At 38.0% G+C, this 22,637-nt stretch overlaps 1 protein-coding gene across 2 annotated transcripts in view; it reads left to right on the top strand.

Annotated features, from left to right (window-relative positions):
- Positions 1-22,637, top strand: part of GABRB3 (gamma-aminobutyric acid type A receptor subunit beta3) — a 247,352-nt gene that overhangs the window by 213,318 nt on the left and 11,397 nt on the right. For both annotated transcript variants that reach the window (XM_032395382.1, XM_032395384.1), the window contains exons 7-8: positions 14,267-14,419; positions 20,737-20,981. In XM_032395382.1, the coding sequence (XP_032251273.1) occupies positions 14,267-14,419; positions 20,737-20,981 (398 nt within the window). The remainder of the gene's footprint in view (positions 1-14,266; positions 14,420-20,736; positions 20,982-22,637) is intronic.

The following is a 22,637-nucleotide window of genomic DNA, read 5'->3' as shown; positions in this document are numbered from 1 at the left end:
ATAATTTCCATCTTTACAGTCATATTCCATCCCTTCATCATATCAACTCTTATTTTTGTACTTATATAAGTTTTTCTTTCTTTAAAATTTTGGGAGGCACTTTCTTTTAGCAGATCAAAACACACCCAAAATCTAGTGTGTGGCACTGATCTATATACCAGCCTGATCATATTTGATCACATTCTGTTCTTGTTTTGTTTTGTTTTGTTCTGTTTTTGTTTGTTTTTATCTTTATCTTTATCTTTTTCTTTTTTCTTTTTTTCTTTCTTTTTCTTTTTTCTCTCTTTCCCTTTCTTTTCCCACTGCTTCAGGTCTTTTCTGATTTGTTTAGAGTATATTTTCTGGGGACATTGTTACCCTGCTAGCATTTGTACTCTCATTAATCTATTCTCCTCTGCACAAAATGACAATACGGAAAAAATCACCTCAACAAAAAGAACAAGAGGTAGTACCGACTGCCAGGGACCTACTCAATACGGACATTAGTACGATGTCAGATCTAGAGTTCAGAATCATCACTTTAAAGATACTAGCTGGGCTTGAAAAAAGCATGGAAGTTATTAGAGAAACCCTTTCTGGAGAAGTAAAAGAACTAAAATCTAACCAAGTCGAAATCAAAAAGGCTATTAATGAGGTGCAATCAAATATGGGGGTGCTAACTGCTAGGATAAATGAGGCAGAAGAAAGAATCAGTGAGATAGAAGACCAAATGATGGAAAATAAAGAAGCTGAGAAAAAGAGAGATAAACAACTACTGGATCACGAGGGCAGAATTTGAGAGATAAACGATACCATAAGATGAAACAACATTAGAATAATTGGGATCCCAGAAGAAGAAGAAAGAGAGAGAGGGGCAGAAGGTATAATGGAGCAAATTATAGCAGAGAACTTCCCTAATTTGGGGAAGGAAACAGGCATCAAAATCCAGGAAGCACAGAGAACCCCTCTCAAAATCAATAAAAATAGGTCAACACCCCGACATCTAATAGTAAAACTTACGAGTCTCAGAGACAAAGAGAAAATCCTGAAAGCAGCTCGAGAGAAGAGATATGTAACCTACAATGGTAGAAACATTAGATTGGCAACAGACTTATCCACAGAGACCTGGCAGGCCAGAAAGGACTGGCAGGACATATTCAGAGCACTAAATGAGAAAAATATGCAGCCAAGAATACTATATCCAGCTAGGCTGTCATTGAAAATTGAAGGAGAGATAAAAAGCTTCCAGGACAAACAAAAACTAAAGGAATTGGCAAGCACGAAACCAGCCCTACAACAAATCTTGAAAGGGGTCCTCTAAGCAAAGAGAGAGCCTAAAAGCAACATAGACCAGAAAGGAACACAAACAATATACAGTAACAGTCACTTTACAGGCAATACAATGGCACTAAATTCCTATCTTTCAATAGTTACCCTGAATGTAAATGGGCTAAATGCCCCAGTCAAAAGACACAGGCTATCAGATTGGATTAAAAAACAAGACCCATCGATATGCTGTCTGCAAGAGACTCATTGTAGACCCAAAGACACCCCCAGATTTAAAGTGAGGGGGTGGAAAACCATTTACCATGCTAATGGACACCAAAAGAAAGCTGGGGTGGCAATCCTTATATCAGACAAATTAGATTTTAAACCAAAGACTGTAATAAGAGATGAGGAAGGACACTATATACTACTTAAAGGGTCTATCCAACAAGAAGATCTAACAATTGTAAATATCTATGCCCCTAACATGGGAGCAGCCAATTATATAAGGCAATTAATAACAAAAGCAAAGAAACACATCGACAACAATACAAAAATAGTGGGGGACTTTAACACCCCCCTCACTGAAATGGACAGATCATCTAAGCAAAAGATCAACAAGGAAATAAAGACTTTAAATGACACTGGACCAAATGGACTTCACAGACATATTCAGAACATTGCATCCCAAACAACGGAATACACATTCTTCTCTAGTGCCCATGGAACATTCTCCAGAATAGATCACATCCTAGGTCATAAATCAGGTCTCAACCAGTACCAAAAGATTGGGATCATCCCCTGCATATTTTCAGACCACAATGCTTTGAAACTAGAACTCAATCACAAGAGGAAAGTCGGAAAGAACTCAAATACATGGAGGCTAAAGAGCATCCTACTGAAGAATGAATGGGTCAACCAGGAAATTAAAGAAGAATTAAAAAAATTCATGGAAACCAATGAAAATGAACACAACTATTCAAAATCTTTGGGATACAGCAAAGGCAGTCCTGAGAGGAAAGTATATAGCAATACAAGTCTTTCTCAAGAAACAAGAAAGGTCTCAAGTACACAACCTAACCCTACACCTAAAGGAGCTGGAGAAAGAACAGCAAATAAAGCCTAAACCCAGCAGGAGAAGAGAAATAATAAAGATCAGAGCAGAAATCAATGAAATAGAAACCAAAAGAACAGTAGAACAGATGAACGAAACTAGGAGCTGGTTCTTCGAAAGAATTAACAAGATTGATAAACCCCTGGCCAGACTTATCAAAAAGAAAAGAGAAATGACCCAAATCAACAAAATCATGAATGAAAGAGGAGAAATCACAACCAACACCAAAGAAATACAAACAATTATAAGAACATATTATGAGCAACTACATGCCAGCAAATTAGATAACCTGGAAGAAATGGATGCATTCCTAGAGATGTATCAACTACCTAAACTGAACCAGGAAGAAATAGAAAACCTGAACAGACCTATAAGCACTAAGGAAATTGAAGCAGTCATCAAAAATCTCCCAAAACACAAAAGCCCAGGGGCAGATGGCTTCCCAGGGGAATTCTACCAAACATTTCAAGAAGAATTAATACCTATTCTTCTGAAACTGTTCCAAAAAATCGAAATGGAAGGAAAACTTCCAAACTCGTTTTATGAGGCCAGCATTACCTTGATCCCAAAACCAGACAAAGACCCCATCAAAAAGGAGAATTACAGACCAATATCCCTGATGAACATGGATGCAAAAATTCTCACCAAAATACAAGCCAATAGGATCCAACAGTACATTAAAAGGATTATTCACCACGACCAAGTGGGATTTATCCCTGGGCTGCAAGGTTGGTTCAACATCCGCAAATCAATCAACGTGATACAATACATTAACAAAAGAAAGAACAAGAATCATATGATCCTCTCAATAGATGCAGAAAAAGCATTTGACAAAGTACAGCATCCTTTCTTGATCAAAACTCTTCAGAGTATAGGCATAGAGGGTACATACCTCAATATCATAAAAGCCATCTATGAAAAACCTACAGCGAATATCATTCTCAATGGGGAAAAACTGAGAGGTTTCCCCCTAAGGTCAGGAACGCGGCAGGGATGTCCACTATCACCACTGCTATTCAACATAGTATTGGAAGTCCTAGCCACAGCAATCAGACAACAAAAAGAAATAAAAGGCATCCAAATCGGCAAAGAGGAAGTCAAACTCTCACTGTTTGCAGATGATATGATACTTTATGTGAAAAATCCCAAAGACTCCACCCCAAAACTGCTAGAACTCATACAGGAATTCAGTAAAGTGGCAGGATATAAAATCAATGCACAGAAGTCAGTGGCATTCCTATACACCAACAGCAAGTCAGAAGAAAGAGAAATTAAGGAGTCGATCCCATTTACAATTGCACCCAAAACCATAAGATACCTAGGAATAAATCTAACCAAAGAGGCAAAGGATCTGTACTCAGAAAACTATAAAATACTCATGAAAGAAATTGAGGAAGACACAAAGAAATGGAAAAACGTTCCATGCACATGGATTGGAAGAACAAATATTGTGAAGATGTCAATCCTACCTAGAGCAATCTACACATTCAATGCAATCCCCATCAAAATACCATCCACTTTTTTCAAAGAAATGGAACAAATAATCCTAAAATTTGTATGGAACCAGAAAAGACCCCGCATAGCCATAGGAATGTTGAAAAAGAAAAGCAAAGCTGGCGGCATCACAATTCCGGACTTCCAGCTCTACTACAAAGCTGTCATCATCAAGACAGTATGGTACTGGCACAAAAACAGGCACATAGATCAATGGAACAGAATAGAGAGCCCAGAAATGGACCCTCAACTATATGGTCAACTCATCTTTGACAAAGCAGGAAAGAATGTCCAATGGAAAAAAGAGTCTCTTCAACAAATGGTGTTGGGAAAATTGGACAGCCACATGCAGAAGAATGAAACTGGACCATTTCCTTACACCACACACAAAAATAGACTCCAAATGGTTGAAAGACCTCAATGTGAGACAGGAGTCCATCCAAGTCCTAAAGGAGAACACAGGCAGCAACCTCTTCGACCTCAGCAGCAGCAACTTCTTCCTAGAAACATCGCCAAAGGCAAGGGAAGCAAGGGCAAAAATGAACTATTGGGACTTCATCAAGATAAAAAGCTTTTGCAAAGCAAAGGAAACAGTCAACAAAACCAAAAGACAACTGACAGAATGGGAGAAGATATTTGCAAATGACATATCAGATAAAGGGCTAGTATCCAAAATCTATAAAGAACTCATCAAACTCAACACCAAAAGAACAAAGAATCCAATCAAGAAATGGGCAGAAGACATGAACAGACATTTTTCCAAAGAAGACATCCAAATGGCCAACAGACACATGAAAAAATGTTCAATATCGCTCGGCATCAGGGAAATCCAAATCAAAACCTCAATGAGATACCACCTCACACCAGTCAGAATGGCTAAAATTAACAAGTCAGGAAATGACAGATGTTGGCGGGGATGCGGAGAAAGGGGAACCCTCCTACACTGTTGGTGGGAATGCAAGCTGGTGCAGCCACTCTGGAAAACAGTATGGAGGTTCCTCAAAAAGTTGAAAATAGAGCTACCATATGACCCAGCAATTGCACTACTGGGTATTTACCCCAAAGATACAAAAGTAGGGATCCGAAAGGGTACGTGCACCCCGATGTTTATAGCAGCAATGTCCACAATAGCCTAACTGTGGAAAGAGCCAAGATGTCCATCAACAGATGAATGGATAAAGAAGAAGTGGTACATATATACAATGGAATATTATGCAGCCATCAAAAGGAATGAGATCTTGCCATTTGCAACGACGTGGATGGAACTGGAGGGTATTATGCTGAGCGAAATAAGTCAAACAGAGAAAGACATATATCATATGACCTCACTGATATGAGGAATTCTTAATCTCAGGAAACAAACTGAGGGTTGCTGGAGTGGGGGGTGGGGTGGGAGGGATGGGGTGACTTGGTGATGGACATTGGGGAGGGTATGTGCTCTGGTAAGCGCTGTGAATTTTGCAAGACTGTTGAATCTCAGATCTGTACCTCTGAAACAAATAATGCAATATATGTTAAGAAAGAAAAAAAGAAGAAGAAGAATGTAGCAGGAGGGGAAGAAGAACCATGAGAGACGATGGACTCTGAAAAACAAACTGAGGGTTCTGGGGTGGGGGGAGGATGGGTTAGCCTGGTGATGGGTATTGAGGAGGGCACGTTCTGCATGGAGCACTGGGTGTTATGCACAAACAATGAATCATGGAACACTATATCTAAAACTAATGATGTAATGTATGGGGATTAACATAACAATAAAAAAATAAAAAAAAAACAATAAAAAGCTGTGGAAAAAAAAAAAGAAGCAAAGCACTTGAATAGCAGTTGGTAAGGGAGTCAGGTTAAAAGAAATACTGCATTAAATTCATTTCAATAAATATATCTAGCTAATAATCAAAGAGCTCCTTAAATATCACTCTGGACACAGGATCACCAGATTGAGACTTCATCTTTTTTATTGGTCTTGAATGCATATTCTGCTGACCAGCAAAATTTGGGATGTATTTTTTGTTTTTGCCAAATCTGAAATTTACTCCTAACTTTTTAGTTTTGTGTGAGCTAAAAGACTGAAGTTTTTGCTAGATACATGAAAAACAGATTATTTAATATGCTTCTTTAATTATGTGGTGTTTTTATTTCTCTTCCCTTTTTTTTTTTTTCTGGAGTACATTTGGATTGATATCTTCTGGCTTTATTTCAAAATACTTCTGCCAATATTAGAAGAAAGAAAAAGAAGTATACCAAAATGAATGATAATGAAACATTTCTGTTAAGATATGTGAATTTTCTATTTTTCAAAAATCAATTTTCAAAATACTATTTTGCTTTTCATTTATGATTATGACAAATTGCAAGTGTTTTTAAAGTCTGCATGTCACACTGTTAATACATTCATTTAATTTTCTCTAAAGTCCATTTGTGAACTCCATGCTTTAGTAAACTAAAGCCCTGTGATCAAATAATTGTCCATTGGGTCTATAAATAACATCTACTATAGGTCTAGAAAAAGTATTATATGAAATGTTAAAAAGAATTTTCATCTCTATCTTATTTATAATATAATTTAATCTTAAATTCTAGAGACAAATTCCCATTCTTTTTTCCCCCATTGACTTTTGTTAGAAGGATCCTAAGAGACAATTCATCTGTATTTCCCAGCCAAGTGCTAATCCTTCAATCCAAAATGGTGGGCCCAGAGCAAGCTTACTCTCAGTGCTAAATGAGAGTTTAGCTATCACAACTTGTTGCTATGAAATCATTTTCCTTTAAGGGCTCCTGACCTATGAAATATGTCTCACTACAGAAGCCAGATTTCTTCAGAAATTCATTGCCCCACATCTCCTCTGCAAAAGTAATTCTCGACTACCTTTATCTTTTGGAATTACTTTTTAAACCTCTAGCACATTTTTTTTTAAATGCTCAATGGTAAAACCTCTTAGATTATAGAATCCTGAACACAGAGGCATCAGAGAGGAAGAAAGGGAAAGAAAGAAGCAACTTGTATTTATCGAATGTGTATTTGGGGCCAGATAGTATGCTTATTACTTGATATAAATAAAGCTATTTAATTTCCAGTAAAATACAATAGTAGGTATTCTTTTTTTCTTTATAATAGATTTATCAAAATACAATTTAGATACCATACAGTTCACCCATTTAAATTATACAATTCAGTGGTTTTAATGTATTTCCATAGCTGTATAATCATGACTGTATTCACTTTCAGAATATTTTTATCAACTCATAAAGAAACCCTGTACCCATTAGCAGGCACTCCCCATTTCCCCCAGCTCAATTCTCCTAATCCTGGGCAATCACTAATCTAATTTCTGCTTCTATGTATTTGCCTTTTCTGTGTACTTTATATAAGTAGAATCGTACAGTATATGGTCCTTTTGTGACTGGCTTCTTTCACTTAACATGGTGTTTTCAAGGTTCATCCATGTTGCAGCATATATCAATACCTCATTTCTTTTTATTGCTGAATAGCATTCCATTGTATGAATATATCATATTTCATTTAACTACTCATCAGTTGATGAACATTGTGCTGTTTCCACCTTTTGGGTATTAGGAATAAGGCTGCTCTGAACATTCATGTACAAGTTTTTCTGTAGATATATTTTCATTTCTCCTAGGCATGTACGTAGGATTGGAATTGTTGGGTCATTTGGTAACTAACTATATTTAACTCTTTTGAAGAACTGCCATACTGTTTTCCAAAGTGATGGCACCATTTAACATTCCCACAAGAAGTACATGAAGGTTCTAATTTCTCCACATCCTCACCAACATTTGCTATTGTCTTTTCTTAAATTGAAATATAGTTGTCACACAATTTTATATTAGTTTCAGGTGTACAACATAGTGATTCCACAACTCAATACATTATACTGTGATCACTAAATGTGTAGCTACCATCTGTCACCATACAACTGTTTCAATACCATTGACTATATTCCCTATGCTGAACCTTTCATCTCCATTATTTATTCATTCCATAGTGGGAGCCTGTATCTACTTTTCCACATTATAACATAACCTAAAATTCCTTATTCACCCATTTTGCCCATTCACCACACTTTTCCCCTCTGGCAACCACCAGCTTGTTCTCTGTGTTTATGGATCTGTTTCTGCATTGTTTGTTTATTTGTTTATTCATTTATTTGTTTTTTTTAGATACCACATATAAGTGAAATCATACAGTATTTGTCTTTCTCTGTCTGACTTATTTTTACTTAGCATAATATTATCTAAGTCCATCCATGTTGTCATAAATGGCAAGATCTTATTCTTTTTTCTTGTTGAGTAATATTCCTGTGTGTGTGTGTGTAAGCCACATCTTCTTTATCCATTCAACTATCAATGGACACTTAGGTCACTTCTTGGTTATTGTAAATAATGTTGCACAGGCGTTCATATATCTTTTTGAATTAGTATTTTTATATTATTAGTATTATTAGTATTGGGTAAATACCGAGTAGTGGAATTACCAAGTAGTATAGTATTTCTATATCTATCTTTTTTCATTGTAGTCATCCTAGTGAGTATGAAGTGGTATCTCATTGTGGTTTTGATTTGCATTTCCCCTAATAAGTAATAATGTTGAGCATGTTTTTATGTTCTTATTGGACACTTTCTTCTTTGGAGAAATGTCTATTCAAGTCCTTTGTCCAATTTTAAATTGGGTTGTGTTTTTTTGTAAACCTTCTTTATATAGTCTAGATACAAGATCCATATCAGATATATGATTTGTGAATATTTTCTTCCTTTCTGCGGGTTGTCTTTTTTTTTTTTTAAGATTTTTATTTATTTATTTGACAGAGAGAGACACAGCGAGAGAGGGAACACAAGCAGGGGGAGTAGGAGAGGGAGAAACAGGCTTCCCGTGGAACAGGGAGCCCGATGCCGGGCTGGATCCCAGGACGCTGGGATCATGACCTGCCGAAAGCAGATGCTTAACGACTGAGCCACCCAGGCGCCCCTGCAGGTTGTCTTTTTATTTGCTTGGTGGTTTCCTTTGTGGGTTAATAGTCTATAATTCTGATGAAGTATAAAATCTTTTTTTTTTTTCACTTGTGATATTCTTGTCCTATTTCAACACAAGAAAACTGAGGGTCTAATAGGACAGTCAGTTCCCAAAGGAATAAACCGTGAGGCTGAAACTAGATCCTTTAGACACCCCCTCTCTTTGCTTCACAGTCATGTGATACAACATTCTGGTTTTATTGTGGAGAATCAGAAGGAGAATCATTGCCTATTGAAACAATCTGAAAACAACTTTTTGAGCTCCTGTCCTATTTTTCTTCTTTCTTTCCATGCTATTTCATATATATCCTTCCCTTCATGGATTTTTTGAACATAAAATAATTAAGGGGACTTGTAAAGGGAGCAAGAAAATTACTAACACTATTTTGAATTTTAGGTTATGTTATAATGTGGAAAAGTAGATTATAAATGAATGAGCCCAGCATGATGAGACAGGCCATGCCGACAAAAACCCAAGAGCATCACTGAGAGCTCACAAAGCTTCTTAGGCAATGGTGGGAGAACCTCTCACAGTGGCCACCTTAAAGAGGGAGAAGCACATGTGTATAGGTCAGCTCTGCCGCAATTGCTAAAATAGTTTATTACTTTATGGAAACATTTGAGTGGCTCTTTCCCTCCACAAAGGTGACACAATACTCTTTCCACATTTTTTATGAGTTCTTCAACAATATTAATGCTTTAGAGAGCAATATTAATTTAGGCTAGATTAAATATCCAGAGCCTTGTTTTTGGCATAACTTTTAGTGCATCTAGGGAGAAAAGGTTGAGATCAGCATCTTTGTTAGGTAATTTTGCCAAGGAAGCTCTGAACTGGAACAATGCACTTGTGTTCAGGGACTGTTCCTCTGTCTGTTGGCTCAGCACCTATTTGGGAACCTGACCACATCTGCATTGGCACACAGGCTTTAGGGCTTCTGTGCCTTTCTGTTGTAATTTTTAAGCTTCTATTGCTGTTTTGAAGGCTATATCTTTCTGTAGCTGACTCATTACTTCTCAACTTCATTAACCATTAGCTATGATCATGTGGGGAGTTTTCCCATAGATACAGCATACATTATGGCATTTGCCCTGCAGTGTAAGGACTTTGTCTAACAGAGCTACAAGAAGACTTTTATGTGCTCTTTAGGATGCATATCAAATGGCAAAGGCCTTAGCCTAGAACATGTCTCAACATCTCTGAGAATTCTTGTGTTTATTAACATTCTGAGGTCTCTTTCTCATGGCATATTGAAAGGCTTTTCTTCATTTGGCCCAGCTGAGTCTTACCTTGAAGGCTTTCCTGACTGAAAAAAAATTTTATCCAACCAGGAATAGTATTTCAGTTCAGATGCCATGAAACCTCTCTTGCATCACCAGCTCTCATGCTCTAAAATATTTTTGTATCTCCAGCGTGGCTCTTACCTCTGTTTACCAAGGTCAGTCTGTATGAGTCTCTCTGACATGGATTAATTGGAGCTAGTTGAGAGTGTAGACCCTCTTCTTTTTCATCTTTGTTGTCTGCTCCATTCACCATTCCCACATCTGAATTATGAGACTAGAATGGAGAGGGCATATGGTGAGTGCCTAATACTTGTTTTGATTTGAAGTGGCACTTCAATTTCGACAAGTAGAATATATTTACTGGACAAATACATAAGAAAATGGTATGTTTCTTAATTTTCTAAGTTCTGTATTATGAATTTTGTGTTATTCTAAGTTTTGTGTTATATCTTGGCAAATTTTCAGAGATTCAGGTATTTTTGAAATCAGATTAGTATTCCCTTCCTCAAGGTCTATAATGATCTTCTAAATGTTTGACTATGCATTCATGTCATTAGCCTCCATGTTATAGGGACAAGAATTCCCAACAGCCTCAATTGTACTTCATTACTTAAGTATTGATATTTGCCTCTGTTGGGAATGGTTTCCCTGAAGAAGGTATACTTCGGGAAATATTAGGAAAGTTGACTTGAAAATGGAAAGTTGAGGAATATGGTAGATTAATTTTTTACTCAAAAAATATCTGTTGCTCGCCGCTGGGAGGGGACTAAACTGTTCTCCAGTGACATAAGGATTGACAGTAAGACTTGCTTTAGACAAGGAAATGTGAGGGCAGCTGAGTGTAGCACTTCTACCACAATATCCAGCAGTGCTCCAGATACAGCATAAGTGGATATGTAGCACAAGAAAAAAAAAATCCTTGTTGTCAGCTGCAGAGACCTGGGGGGGCCTTTTGTTATTGCAACATAAGTCAACTTATCCTGATGAATACAGAAACTATTGTAAGTATAGTGGATATAGTGAGACATATCTGAAACAAGAGAAAAGTGATAAGTGATAAGTAAAGCATGAGATTGTCATGAAATTGCAAACTACGATCCAACATTGAAGTTACTTCAGTAAAGATATTGAAGTTGCTGTGGGATTTCAAACTAAGATTCAATAAAGATTGAATCTTTTGAGTATTACACTTGTTAGAAAGTCACATAACTAAACCAAATACTCCTGTTTTCATGCAAACAGATGTATTTGTTGATAACCTATGATAGTTTAGACATTTACCTAGGCATCACAGTATATGAAAAATACATCACTTCACAAACTCTGCCTTGGGGACTGTAGAATGTACTAAGGAAGATCTTGCCTTGTTAAATAGTAATAATTTTAATGAAAAAGAAAATGACTCAAGAAGGTAATGACTTCTATTTGGAGGAAAGAAGAAAGGATTCATGGAAGATGTGGCATTTGACCAAGGTTTTGGAGTGTGGATAAGGAAAGACATTTCTTAAGGAGGGAAAAGTATGCGTGAATCAGCAGGGGCAAGAAATATGGACAATTATTTTGAGGCAGTGAGGACACTCTTTGGGCTAGAAAATGGTCTGTTTAATGAAGAGACATAGTAGAAAATAAAACTGAAGTTAATTTGGGAAAACATTTTGGAGACACTAAAATTCCCAGATGCATATTTGGACCTTTATAGAAAGCAGTGAGCCATAGAAGATTTTGAGTATGGGTTGACAGTGAGTGTCCATTCTGTGCTTCAGGAATGTGTGGATGGATCATAGGGCCAGGGATTTGGAGATGGGAAAGCCTACAATGAGGCTCTGACCTGGCTCAATGGCACATCATGCCAATGATCCCCATATACATAAAATGTAATATAAAACAATAATAGAATCTATCAAACCTATGTCAAGGAAATTTTACTCCACTGATGGTGTTGGGAGGATTGGTTAGCTGTTTGGGGAATAAAAATCAATGTACATGTACACTTCACATTGAACACTGAAATAATTACCAACCTTAAAAGTAGGTTTGTGGTTAAACTTCTATTGTGAACTTACCTAAGCCTAAAAACAAGTTTTAAAAATAACAAGGAAAAAAGAATGGATAAATTCTATATACAAAAAATTTAAGTATTTATATGTCCCCCACTCAAATCCATTACAAGTTTTAAAACAAACAACTGTGAAAATGCTTGCAGACAATACAAACAAGGATTAGTATCAAAAGAACTTAAATGAATATGTGAAAACAATAAGAGGAACAAAAAATGAGAAAAATGAATAAATAGTATAATCAGATCATTTATGAGCTTAAATACAGAGAAAAAAACAGATATTTAGGAAGTATGCAGTTAAAGAAATTGATTGGAAAGGAAAATTTTTCCCAAAGAAATTAGCAAAAGTTATTTTTAAGAAATATTATGGAACATTGTCATGTTTACAAGGTGAGATAGACAATTCTATAAAGTGCTCATAGTGATGTGTATACTGGCATGATTCTTAGGCAAAGTAATTTGGCAATAAGTATCAAAAGCCTAAACATTGGCCCAGCAATTCCTCTTTTGGCATATTCATCCTAAGGAAATAAGTCCAAATATAGAAAAGGACTACTCAAGTATATTCTTAAGAATATTATTTATAGTTTTGTAAAAATGGAAATAACCTAAATTTGTAGCATTCAGGAAAATGTATTTATAAACTAGAGTACATATGTATATATTTGAAGGAAAATTTGGAAGAATTTTAAATTGTATTTACAAATAATTTGAATAAGTATGAAAATGTTTATGCTCTGATGACAGTATGATCAAATATGCATTTGATCAGAGCTATGTAAAAGAAATTCTACATACACACAAAAACGACTGGAAGAAACTTCACAGATTGTCAGCCTTTAGGTGCTAAGTCTCTTAGGTGGCTTCTTTTCTCCTTTATATAATTCTGACTGAAAATAGTTGATACCAAATTAGAACCCTGGAGATAAGTCTTCATCTTCGACACAGAACTAATAGTCATATGAGTAAATCAGGTGGCTAAAGAAAAGAATGTAGGGACAAACACAGAAGGCATGGAATGAAGTCTGGAAAATGCATATATTTGGGTGCAGGAAGAGAGTAGTAGCTTGTCAGTCTTGGAGTAGAAGGAGGTCAAGAGAAGCAAGGTACAGTGATCTCAGGAAGGGAGCACCGTCCATCAGTGATGGTGGGAGGGAAAGAGGCAAGGAAGTTGGTGATTAGCAAAGATCATTGAGTTTTCACTGGTTGTCCTTCCAGCAGCTTCACTAGAATCTAGATCAGGAGCTGGGAGGTTTGGAACTGATACAGTGGACAGTTGAAGTGGACAGGAAGAAATGGAGACTACCCTTGCTTTGCTCTAAGAAAAGCAAAATAAAACAGAGCAGGCAAATATAAAACAAAATGTGACATAATCAGTGGGCGATTTTCTTACCTTGTGATGGTGGGGTTCCAAAAGTGTCCTAAGTGAGATGCACACATCAGATTAGCACTGGGATTCATTTACAAGAAAGCGAATAAGGTGCTTCTCTGAGGCTCTCCTTAATGCCTTGTCTGTGGTCAGAGTAGATCATCGCAGTGTACACTGGCCCCTGTGTCTGTGCCTCTCCAGCTCTCAGGGTAGCCCGGAGGTGTCCTTAGATGAGGATCAGCAATTCACATATCTGTGTACAGTGTTGCTCTAGATGGGCGGAAGGGACAACTGGTAAAAGCCATTTTGCCCAATAAAACCTTGAGCCAAATCTCCCCTATTTACAATGGAGAAGAGAACAGTCCTTAATTAAACAATGAACAAGATACTTGGCATGATTCTGTATTCTAAATTAAATACTTTCCCAAAGTTTTCCCAGGGATGGTCCTCAGCTGAGCACTTGGCTTTAGAAAAATATCCTCAATATTCTCTTATAGACTAAAATGGACTCCCCTCCCAATTCTTCTATAAATACCATTAGGCAGACAGAAGCAAATTGCAGTGGCCACCTCTCAGTTCATGAGCTTTTCAAATGCATACTGTTGAACAATGGAGGTCAAAGCAAACTCTTTGTCTGCTATGTCTTTTCTCCAGTGTAATCTTTGTCTCTTTACCGTAGGTGCCTATCCTCGGCTCTCACTGAGCTTTCGGTTGAAGAGAAACATTGGATACTTCATTCTCCAGACTTACATGCCCTCTATATTAATTACGATTCTCTCATGGGTGTCCTTCTGGATCAATTATGATGCATCTGCAGCTAGAGTTGCCCTTGGTATGTGCTATTTTTAAATGATATCTAAAATGTAAAGTAACCGTATCATTACAGTATTAAGGAAGTTCAGAGGCTATAGTTCAACTACAATTTTTTGACATCATGACACCAGTCTTGCCCATACAGTCACTTTTTATCTTGAAACAATAATTTCATGCATGATTCCCTTGATGTGTTAATTTAATTATAAGGCTCAAATGTGAATTTTCATGCCAATGAAAGGGAAAATATGCTTGCCGAATATTTGCATAATAAAACTATTTTTGACACTAATTTTAAAGCAAGGATTAACATCTCCTGTTCAAAATTGTTCTGTGGCCCAGAAAGAAGACTTGATTAATTGGGTATTCATCTTTTTTAAGTCAGAAAAATAGTCAAATATTATAGCATGTAATTGGAATTACACAATTTAATGAGCATTTAAATATGTGATTAGATTCTGAGCTATTCTCAAGAGCGCTAGTGATCTGTACTGGCCACTGGTCATTTGGCAACTGGATTATTAGCTAATGTACAATATATTTTATAGGTTCTAATAATATTTTTAATATTTTTAAATTATTAAAGGAAGGCTTATATTTTCAAAAAAACATTATTCTCTATTCAGCTAATTATTATGAAGCTGCATGAATGAAATAATCATTTAAATACATTTTAGATAAGTATAGAGCTGAAGAGCAATTATCTAGTGCATCCCTTCTCTGGGATGGTTGAATTCAATTCCTGAAAGCAAAATTATCAATAATACTTTTAAAAATTGATGGAAAATAATTATCAATACATTTGCTGGTAAATTAGCTTAGAGAGAACCATAAGAATTCAGGGTTCCAGTTATCCCTCTTTCTTCCCCCCTTTTTTTTTTTTTCATCTTTTTCCAGGACTTCAAGTTGATTGACACTGTTTTCCCTAGGAAAATGTGTGTACATGTGTGTATGCGGATGTCTGGTTTAGACTCACAGATAGGTGACTGGCAGAGTTACATTCAAGATTAGATTAACACATAGGAAATCAGGTAACTATTCCTAAAAGTGTTAGCTGAATAAAGAGCTAGTTTGGAAAAGAAGAAAGTATCAAAAAACTAAAAGCGCTATATTGTTATGTATTTTTAATGGGTCTAGTAAGAAAAGCATCCCTCAAAAAGATCTCCAGGACTTTTCTATGGCCTGCAGAGGTTACCCTGTTGCAATAGTCCTTTCTGTAAGTTTCCCCCTTCCTTTTTTTTTAATGTTACTAGATTACTCTTCGTTAAATAATTTTCTCTTCTTCTCACCTGGAAAAGCAGAACTAAAATGTATTTAGAGGGGCAGATCTAAATTTTGCAGACCTGTTAGCTTATACATTTTCGGAGTCTCTCTTTAAGAAAGAGAATATAAAATAGACAAATATAAAATTTCTAAGACCCCACCCCAAGTCTGGATGAGGACTATGCAAGTAGAGCTCTAAAGCTAAAGCTTCTTGAGTTTCACATTGAATTGGCCTTGGAGAATTTGTCATTATTGAGATAAGTAGAGAAATATAAGTACCAAAGAACTGTAATTATCTAGCATCAATAGGAGTGAGGTGTACTGAAAATGTGAATTTCTAAATTTTCTAGATACACATTCTATAGCTCCTTAATCGTAAGACACTGTCTTCCACAATATTAAATAATCTATCTGAAGTGAGTTGTAGTCAACCCAACCTCATTACAGTATGTGAAAGTAGATTCCATTTTTTCCAACAGAACAGCATTATGACTATAAACCTAAATCATCCTGTTATGGCTTTGCTAGGACAAAGGAATGGTCTGCCCAGAGTTGCTAAGGCTTCACCACTGGAGGAGTGCCAGGTTCTGACAGATGTCACAAGTCTGGGAGGCAGATGTGAGTACAGAGGCAGAAGTGAATGGGCATTTGCCAGTGTCCGGATGAACCTGAGGCCTGGGGGTCTGGAAGGCAGCTGTGACCCTAGGGCCACAGGTCTGAGCAGACAACAGTCCAACAGGTCCAGCTCTCAATGTAGGATACCAGCGTGCTCACTCCCTTTGTCCCACCTTCTGCCTATGTAGAACAGGGTCTCTGAGCCTGGGTCTGCAGGGATCAAGAAATGTCACCAGGTCACCTCCAATAACTAAGGGAAAGTATATTACAGGGTCATGAACACTGAATAGCAACACAATAATCATTAACGCTGAAATTTGCTGAATACTCAGGTACCAGGTTCTCTGCAAGGCCACTAATGGGGTTACCTTACCTGTTCTACAGAACATCCATAGCACAATAAGCAATGTTATTGGTCCCATTTGACAGAGCAGGAAAATTAGGTACAGAGAAGCTACATAACTGGTACAAAGTCATATGACATTTTAAGCGTCAGAAGAAAGATTTTAATCCAGTTAGTCAGACTCCAGGATTCTCTCCCTTAACCACTACAAGTGATTCCTATGGTGTCAGTAGACAGTACATGCAAGAGTCATCTTGTCTATTAAATTGTAAAAAAGGATCAAAAAGAAAAAAAAGCTAAGCAAGAACTATTATCAATTATTACTATTGAGGGATCTCTCAGAATCTTTAAAATGCTAATGTGCTCTGTGCCTCTTTAAGAAGATATGGCTATGGTTTGGGGGCTTTAATTGGAGAAATTCTCCTACCCCAGCCCTTTTCCACCTGTCTTGTCTTGTAACACACCTTTGAAATGCTCTGAGTGCTGTTATCAGCATCCTGAATGGCTGCTGATGAATGCACCTCATTTCTGAAAGAGATCTTAGAGGTACAGGTCGGTGCAGAGGAGTGTTCAGCAAAGATGTCCATGGAACACCCTCTCTGGTGAGGGCTCTGTTGGACCTGCAGTTGTCTGGGGTTGTCTCTCTATTGAGAAGGGAAATGCTGGTCCTTCACAAAGCTGTGTTGCACTGCTGTTCTGTACGCTTCAGGGTTTTATGCTTCTACTGATCAGGGGCTGACTCCCAGATCTGTTGAATTGTTAGTGTTACAAGCCATCAGGTTGCAAAGTTGGGAGGTGTAATTAGGTGATCTTCCTCAAAAACCTGAAGTGAATAATAGTGAATAATAGTACCGGTCCTTTTGAAAGGGAAAATTTAAACTAAAATAATTTAGGCCACATTATTTTGATCACAAAGAAGAGAAATAAAGTATCTTTTGATTAAATGAAGCAAATTATATTTTTATTTCATAGTCATCTGTATAAATGCAGTTTTTCAAATATGATATTAGCATAATCTAAATGAGAAATAATTTGAGGCTAACAATTAGTAGAAAGACTGAACAGCTTGATCAGTGTACAAAGAACATGGAAAGCACCATTCAGTCATCTCCTGTACTGCAGTTGGATGGGCCCCTTGGAGGGCGGAAGCTCAAAGCAAGGCTATGGCTGTGGATCTCTTTCCAGGAAGCCAGAATCTACTGAATAATTTATTTTTCTGTAATGATAATAATAAATACGATTATTTGTTGTTATTAATGTTAACACTGCCAGTTACCGTTATTAACATATCACCAATGGTTTTCAGGCATCACATTTAGACTTCACATCAGCTGTAGACAATGGTGTGGACCATCAGGGCTCAGGTCATGCTGCTGGGAAGTGGCAGAGCTAGGACTTTGGCCTGGGCCATGTGGCTGTACCATCCAGGTCTGTGAATCACTACAGTCCACCATCATCCGCAATATCTAGATAGGAAGTAAAATGATACAGAGAATTAGTAAATGTACTGGCCTTTTAAACTAAGAGCTAATGTGAGCCCAAACAGAGCACTCATCCCAAAACCATACTCCTCGAGCCTGAGCTGATGGGCCTGAGCCAGGTTGCTGTCCCATTTTACTCAGGGCTGCTTTTCCCAGGCTGAGTGCCTGTGACATATGCTGGCTCTTGCTATCCCTGTGTTCTTTCAGCCCATTTCCCAGGACATCCACTGAGGCCTGTGTCATACATGTCCGTTCAAAATAGTCAACTGGAGAGCCACAAGAGTCAACTGGAGAGAACCAGAGCATTCATGCTTTCCAAGTACATTTGGAAGGAAAAAAAGTTGTGGCAGCAAAATTACAAAATTTTTGAATAATGGTGAGAACACCTAATTTTGGAGAGTTTGCGTGGTGTTTTCACATTTATTTGTAAACTGTAATCATCCCATTGCCATTTTCGAATTTTAAAAGTCCCCAGGTGCACATGAATGTTACTTTAAAGGGGAATCTTAAAATATTCTGACATATTCGATTTCCATATATTCCATAAGCTATCATGGTTTGCAGTTATACACAAAAATAGTTTCTCAGTGCCTCAGTTCCCTCCTCTACTTTTCATAGCAGTTTAGAGGTGGGTGGAAGGAAAGCATGTGCTAGTGACAGAAAGACTGGGCTTTATTCCCTGCCCTCCAGATGGTCCCGAGCAAGTAGAGATCTGTGGTCTAGAGGTTCTTTCTGTGGGACACACAGGATAAGGATTCTTACCTCCAGCGATGGAATGGGAACCCGGAGGGCATCAAATTAAGCTGCTTAACAAATACAAACCCTCCACTGGAGAGTTGGGTGGGATCTGGGGGCTCAGAGAAGTGCCTTTGGTGGAATCATATGTAAAGGTGGTCTGGGCTGTGCCTTGTATCTTGGGAACACTGACCTCTCTGGCCTGCACTGTCCCCTGGCCTCAGTGACATCGTATTTTTCAGGTTGCTGTGGCTGAGGGACCGTGGCTAAAGCTCTCACTTTCAGAAGTCTCCTTTTTGACGGAAGGCATGAATAGCAATGAGGAGGAAGTGTTTCTCTCCATTGGGTCCTTGAAGACACAGAGATAATTGCATTCAGTGGCACCAGTTAGTTGAATGGATAGAAAAGAGTTGACCCTTTGGAGCTGTCCTTTTTTTTTTTTTTTAAGATTTTATTTATTTATTTGACAGAGAGAGAGCACAAGTAGGGGGAGCAGCAGAGGGAGAGGGAGAAGCAAGCTCTCTGCTGAGCAGGGTGCCCGACGTGGGGCTCCATCCCAGGACCCTGGGATCAGGACCTGAGCCGAAGGCAGATGCTTAACGGACTGAGCCACCCAGGTGCCCCCCTTTGGAGCTGTCTTAAGAGAGAGCAAGTCAGCTGTAGTATTTACTGTCCCACCAAGAAGTGAGCAATCCATATCTTTCCTGCATGTATGACTTCACTCAGTTCAACAAACTCTAGTCATGTCACCGACATGTCCCCTCCTTTCTGTGTCTTCAAATTATCCAATATGGAATCTTTGTATTGAAAACAAAAAAAATGTCCATTGCTATGGTATAATTGCAAAATATGGTCCTTACATGTTTTTAGAGACTGAACTTAGCTCTGTTAGGGAAACAGAAATCATTCACCTACTACATTATGAGAATTCAACATTATGATTTAAAAAAAAAAAAAAAGGATCTGGTCAGTTCCCCCAGAATATGGCAAGATTCATTAGCCCTTGACTTCATCACGCATGTTCTGAGAAGCTTGTATAGACTCTTAGTTGAGGAGGGAAAGGACTCTAAAATCATCTGTCCTCAGGAGCTTCCCTGAAGTACTCTTTTTTTTTTTTAAGTACTCCTTTCTTTTTAAGCTCAGGACTGGATCAAGTCCACTATCAGTTTTAAAAATCATTGCCTCGGGGTGCCTGTGTGGCTCAGTCGTTAAGCATCTGCCTTCGGCTCAGGTCACGATCCCAGGGTCCTGGGATCCAGCCCCACATCGGGCTCCCTGCCCCGCGGGAAGCCTGCTTCTCCCTCTCCCACTCCCCCTGCTTGTGTTCCCTCTCTCTCAGTGTCTCTCTCTCTCTGTCAAATAAATAAATAAATAAAATCTTTAAAAAAATAAAAATAAAAATCATCGCCTCATTCCCCTTTTTCATAAAGCATTGTGGTAAGAATTGTTTTCTTTTGATGGGCAGGCTCACTGAGCCCTCACTAATGGCCATAGGTGACCCTCTTTTTTGAGTCTTCATAGATTCATTCTTCTTGGAAGCGTCTCATCCAGACACACAGTGTTTTATGTTAATTTCTGGGATTATTTTCATTTCTTCCAACTTTCCTAAAAAACACATTCTCCTTTGCTGCCTATACATCTCCATATAGTCTCCATTCCCTCTCTCTCTAAGCTAGGTGCCATGGGATGGTGCCCCACCAGGGAGCAGAAATGTCAGCTTCCTGACCTGAGTGGTGACCTGATGTCCATACATGTTTCATGCTCTGTTGCTTTCTGGTCACCTAATAATATTCAATCTACTATCTCCAACTATTTTGAGCTGTTTGAGAAAATACAAAAGTGAAACTGAGGAATAGAGCTGCAAAACTGCAGCCTCTCACCCTTTTGTTTCTTTTGTAGGGATCACGACCGTGCTGACGATGACAACCATCAACACACACCTTCGGGAAACATTGCCCAAAATCCCCTACGTCAAAGCCATTGACATGTACCTCATGGGCTGCTTTGTCTTTGTGTTTCTGGCCCTTCTGGAGTATGCCTTTGTCAACTACATTTTCTTTGGAAGAGGCCCTCAAAGGCAGAAGAAGCTTGCAGAAAAGACAGCCAAGGCAAAGAATGATCGTTCCAAGAGTGAAAGCAACCGGGTAGGCCCTTCACCAGCCTGACCACTCACCCATCATGCCTTTCACAGACCCACCCTGCTCCTACCACTCATCAGTCACTACAGTTACTTGCATGACCTTTAAGTAGTTGTGTGGGCTTTTGATTATAACCTGAAATGTTGCCTCCTGCAAGTCACGGAGTTTTATATAAAACCAAAATTAGTGCAGAAGCTGGAGAAGCCACAAGCTTCCAGTTGCCTCTGAAAAGAACAGAACATGTGAATACCATGTGGGATGTTGACTCTGAACTTGACAGGCAAAAGCATGTTTCCAAAATGTTGAAATATTCATTTAGTGATAAAATTACAAATTTTATTGTCCAGCACGCCACTGTTTTTTTACAGTGTGGGCAGACCCGTCTCTCATCCACCCACTATCTGGCATAGTCCCCTAGTCCAAGGTCCTTAGTGCAAGGGAGGAACTGTGCTCTGTTCAAGGGATCTCATAGATCTGCCCAGGCCCTGTCCCCTGCCAGGTGTGTTCGCAAAAGTCAGAGCCTAGCAGGGCCAGATAGTGGTAGCCAAGGATGGTGCATTGCTTTAGGAGGCCTTTGGGCTGTACACTAAGAAAGAGACCATAAATTAGGTCCACCCCCTCCAGCCCCGCTCAGCATCCTTACATCCTTCCGGGTACAAAGTAACTTTGCAATTACATGTCATTTCATTTTTTTAAAATAAAAACAATATGTCATTGCAATTATAAACAATACTTTAATGAAAGTACATTATAGTTTCTATGTAATTTTTGTCTTTATCTTTTTACCTCTTGCACCCCATAAAGTTCTCAAAAATATATTTCTCCTTGTTTACACGCTACACTTGCTCCTACATTTCTTTATTATTTAATTCTTCTTGCTAAACTTACTTATTTCTCAAGCCTGTGGTCTTTCCTTGCTTTTTCCCATGCTCTTAGTACATGTTATGGGTCTGTTCCTTAGAGAAATGCAGCAGCTCCTTAGAGTATTTGCTGTGTCCATAGACCACTGGTGGCCCAGAATAGGTTCACAAACATTCATGAATGAATGCAGTCAGTTAAATGAATGCAAATGGTTCCCATCCCTTCAGCAAAACATAAATAGAGTTGGTCAGAGAAACTCAGGATCTGTGAAAAAAATCAGGCTTCCACAAGCAAAATTATCCTGAACTTCTTACTGGAAAATATACTTAGTACCACACTGTTATGTTTCTAAATACGTCTGCATCCTACTATGAATACACAATATGCTTTGGTCATGCTGTTTCCAAGGAAACTGGAATTCATCACATCATTATTGTTTTCATCACACAGATATACAGACACACATACACATACATTGCTGTTTTTCCAAATTCCCTCATAATTTAAACAGATCATAAATTGTTTCCTTTCTTCTAAATGAGATGGTTTAGAACAGTCAGGTTGTGCCGCAGAAATACCTTTTTGAGTGTGAAGCTTAAAATTTAAAGCAAAAACAGAAACACCTCTAACATGCACAGAGAAAAGTAGCAGAATATGAAAAATATTTTACATCAGATATTATATTATAAATCAGATGCAGAGGAAAATTTTATTTTATTCACAGGGCCATTTTATTGTTTTTCTGAAAATGTTTCTGTGTTTTCCCAGCAGCTTTGTTAAAGCCTTTATATGTTCATATTT

The sequence above is a fragment of the Phoca vitulina genome, unplaced genomic scaffold (assembly GCF_004348235.1).
Source record: "Phoca vitulina isolate PV1807 unplaced genomic scaffold, GSC_HSeal_1.0 scaffold84, whole genome shotgun sequence".
NCBI classification, from domain to species: Eukaryota; Metazoa; Chordata; class Mammalia; order Carnivora; family Phocidae; genus Phoca; species Phoca vitulina.
This window is presented reverse-complemented; position numbering and strand designations above follow the sequence as displayed.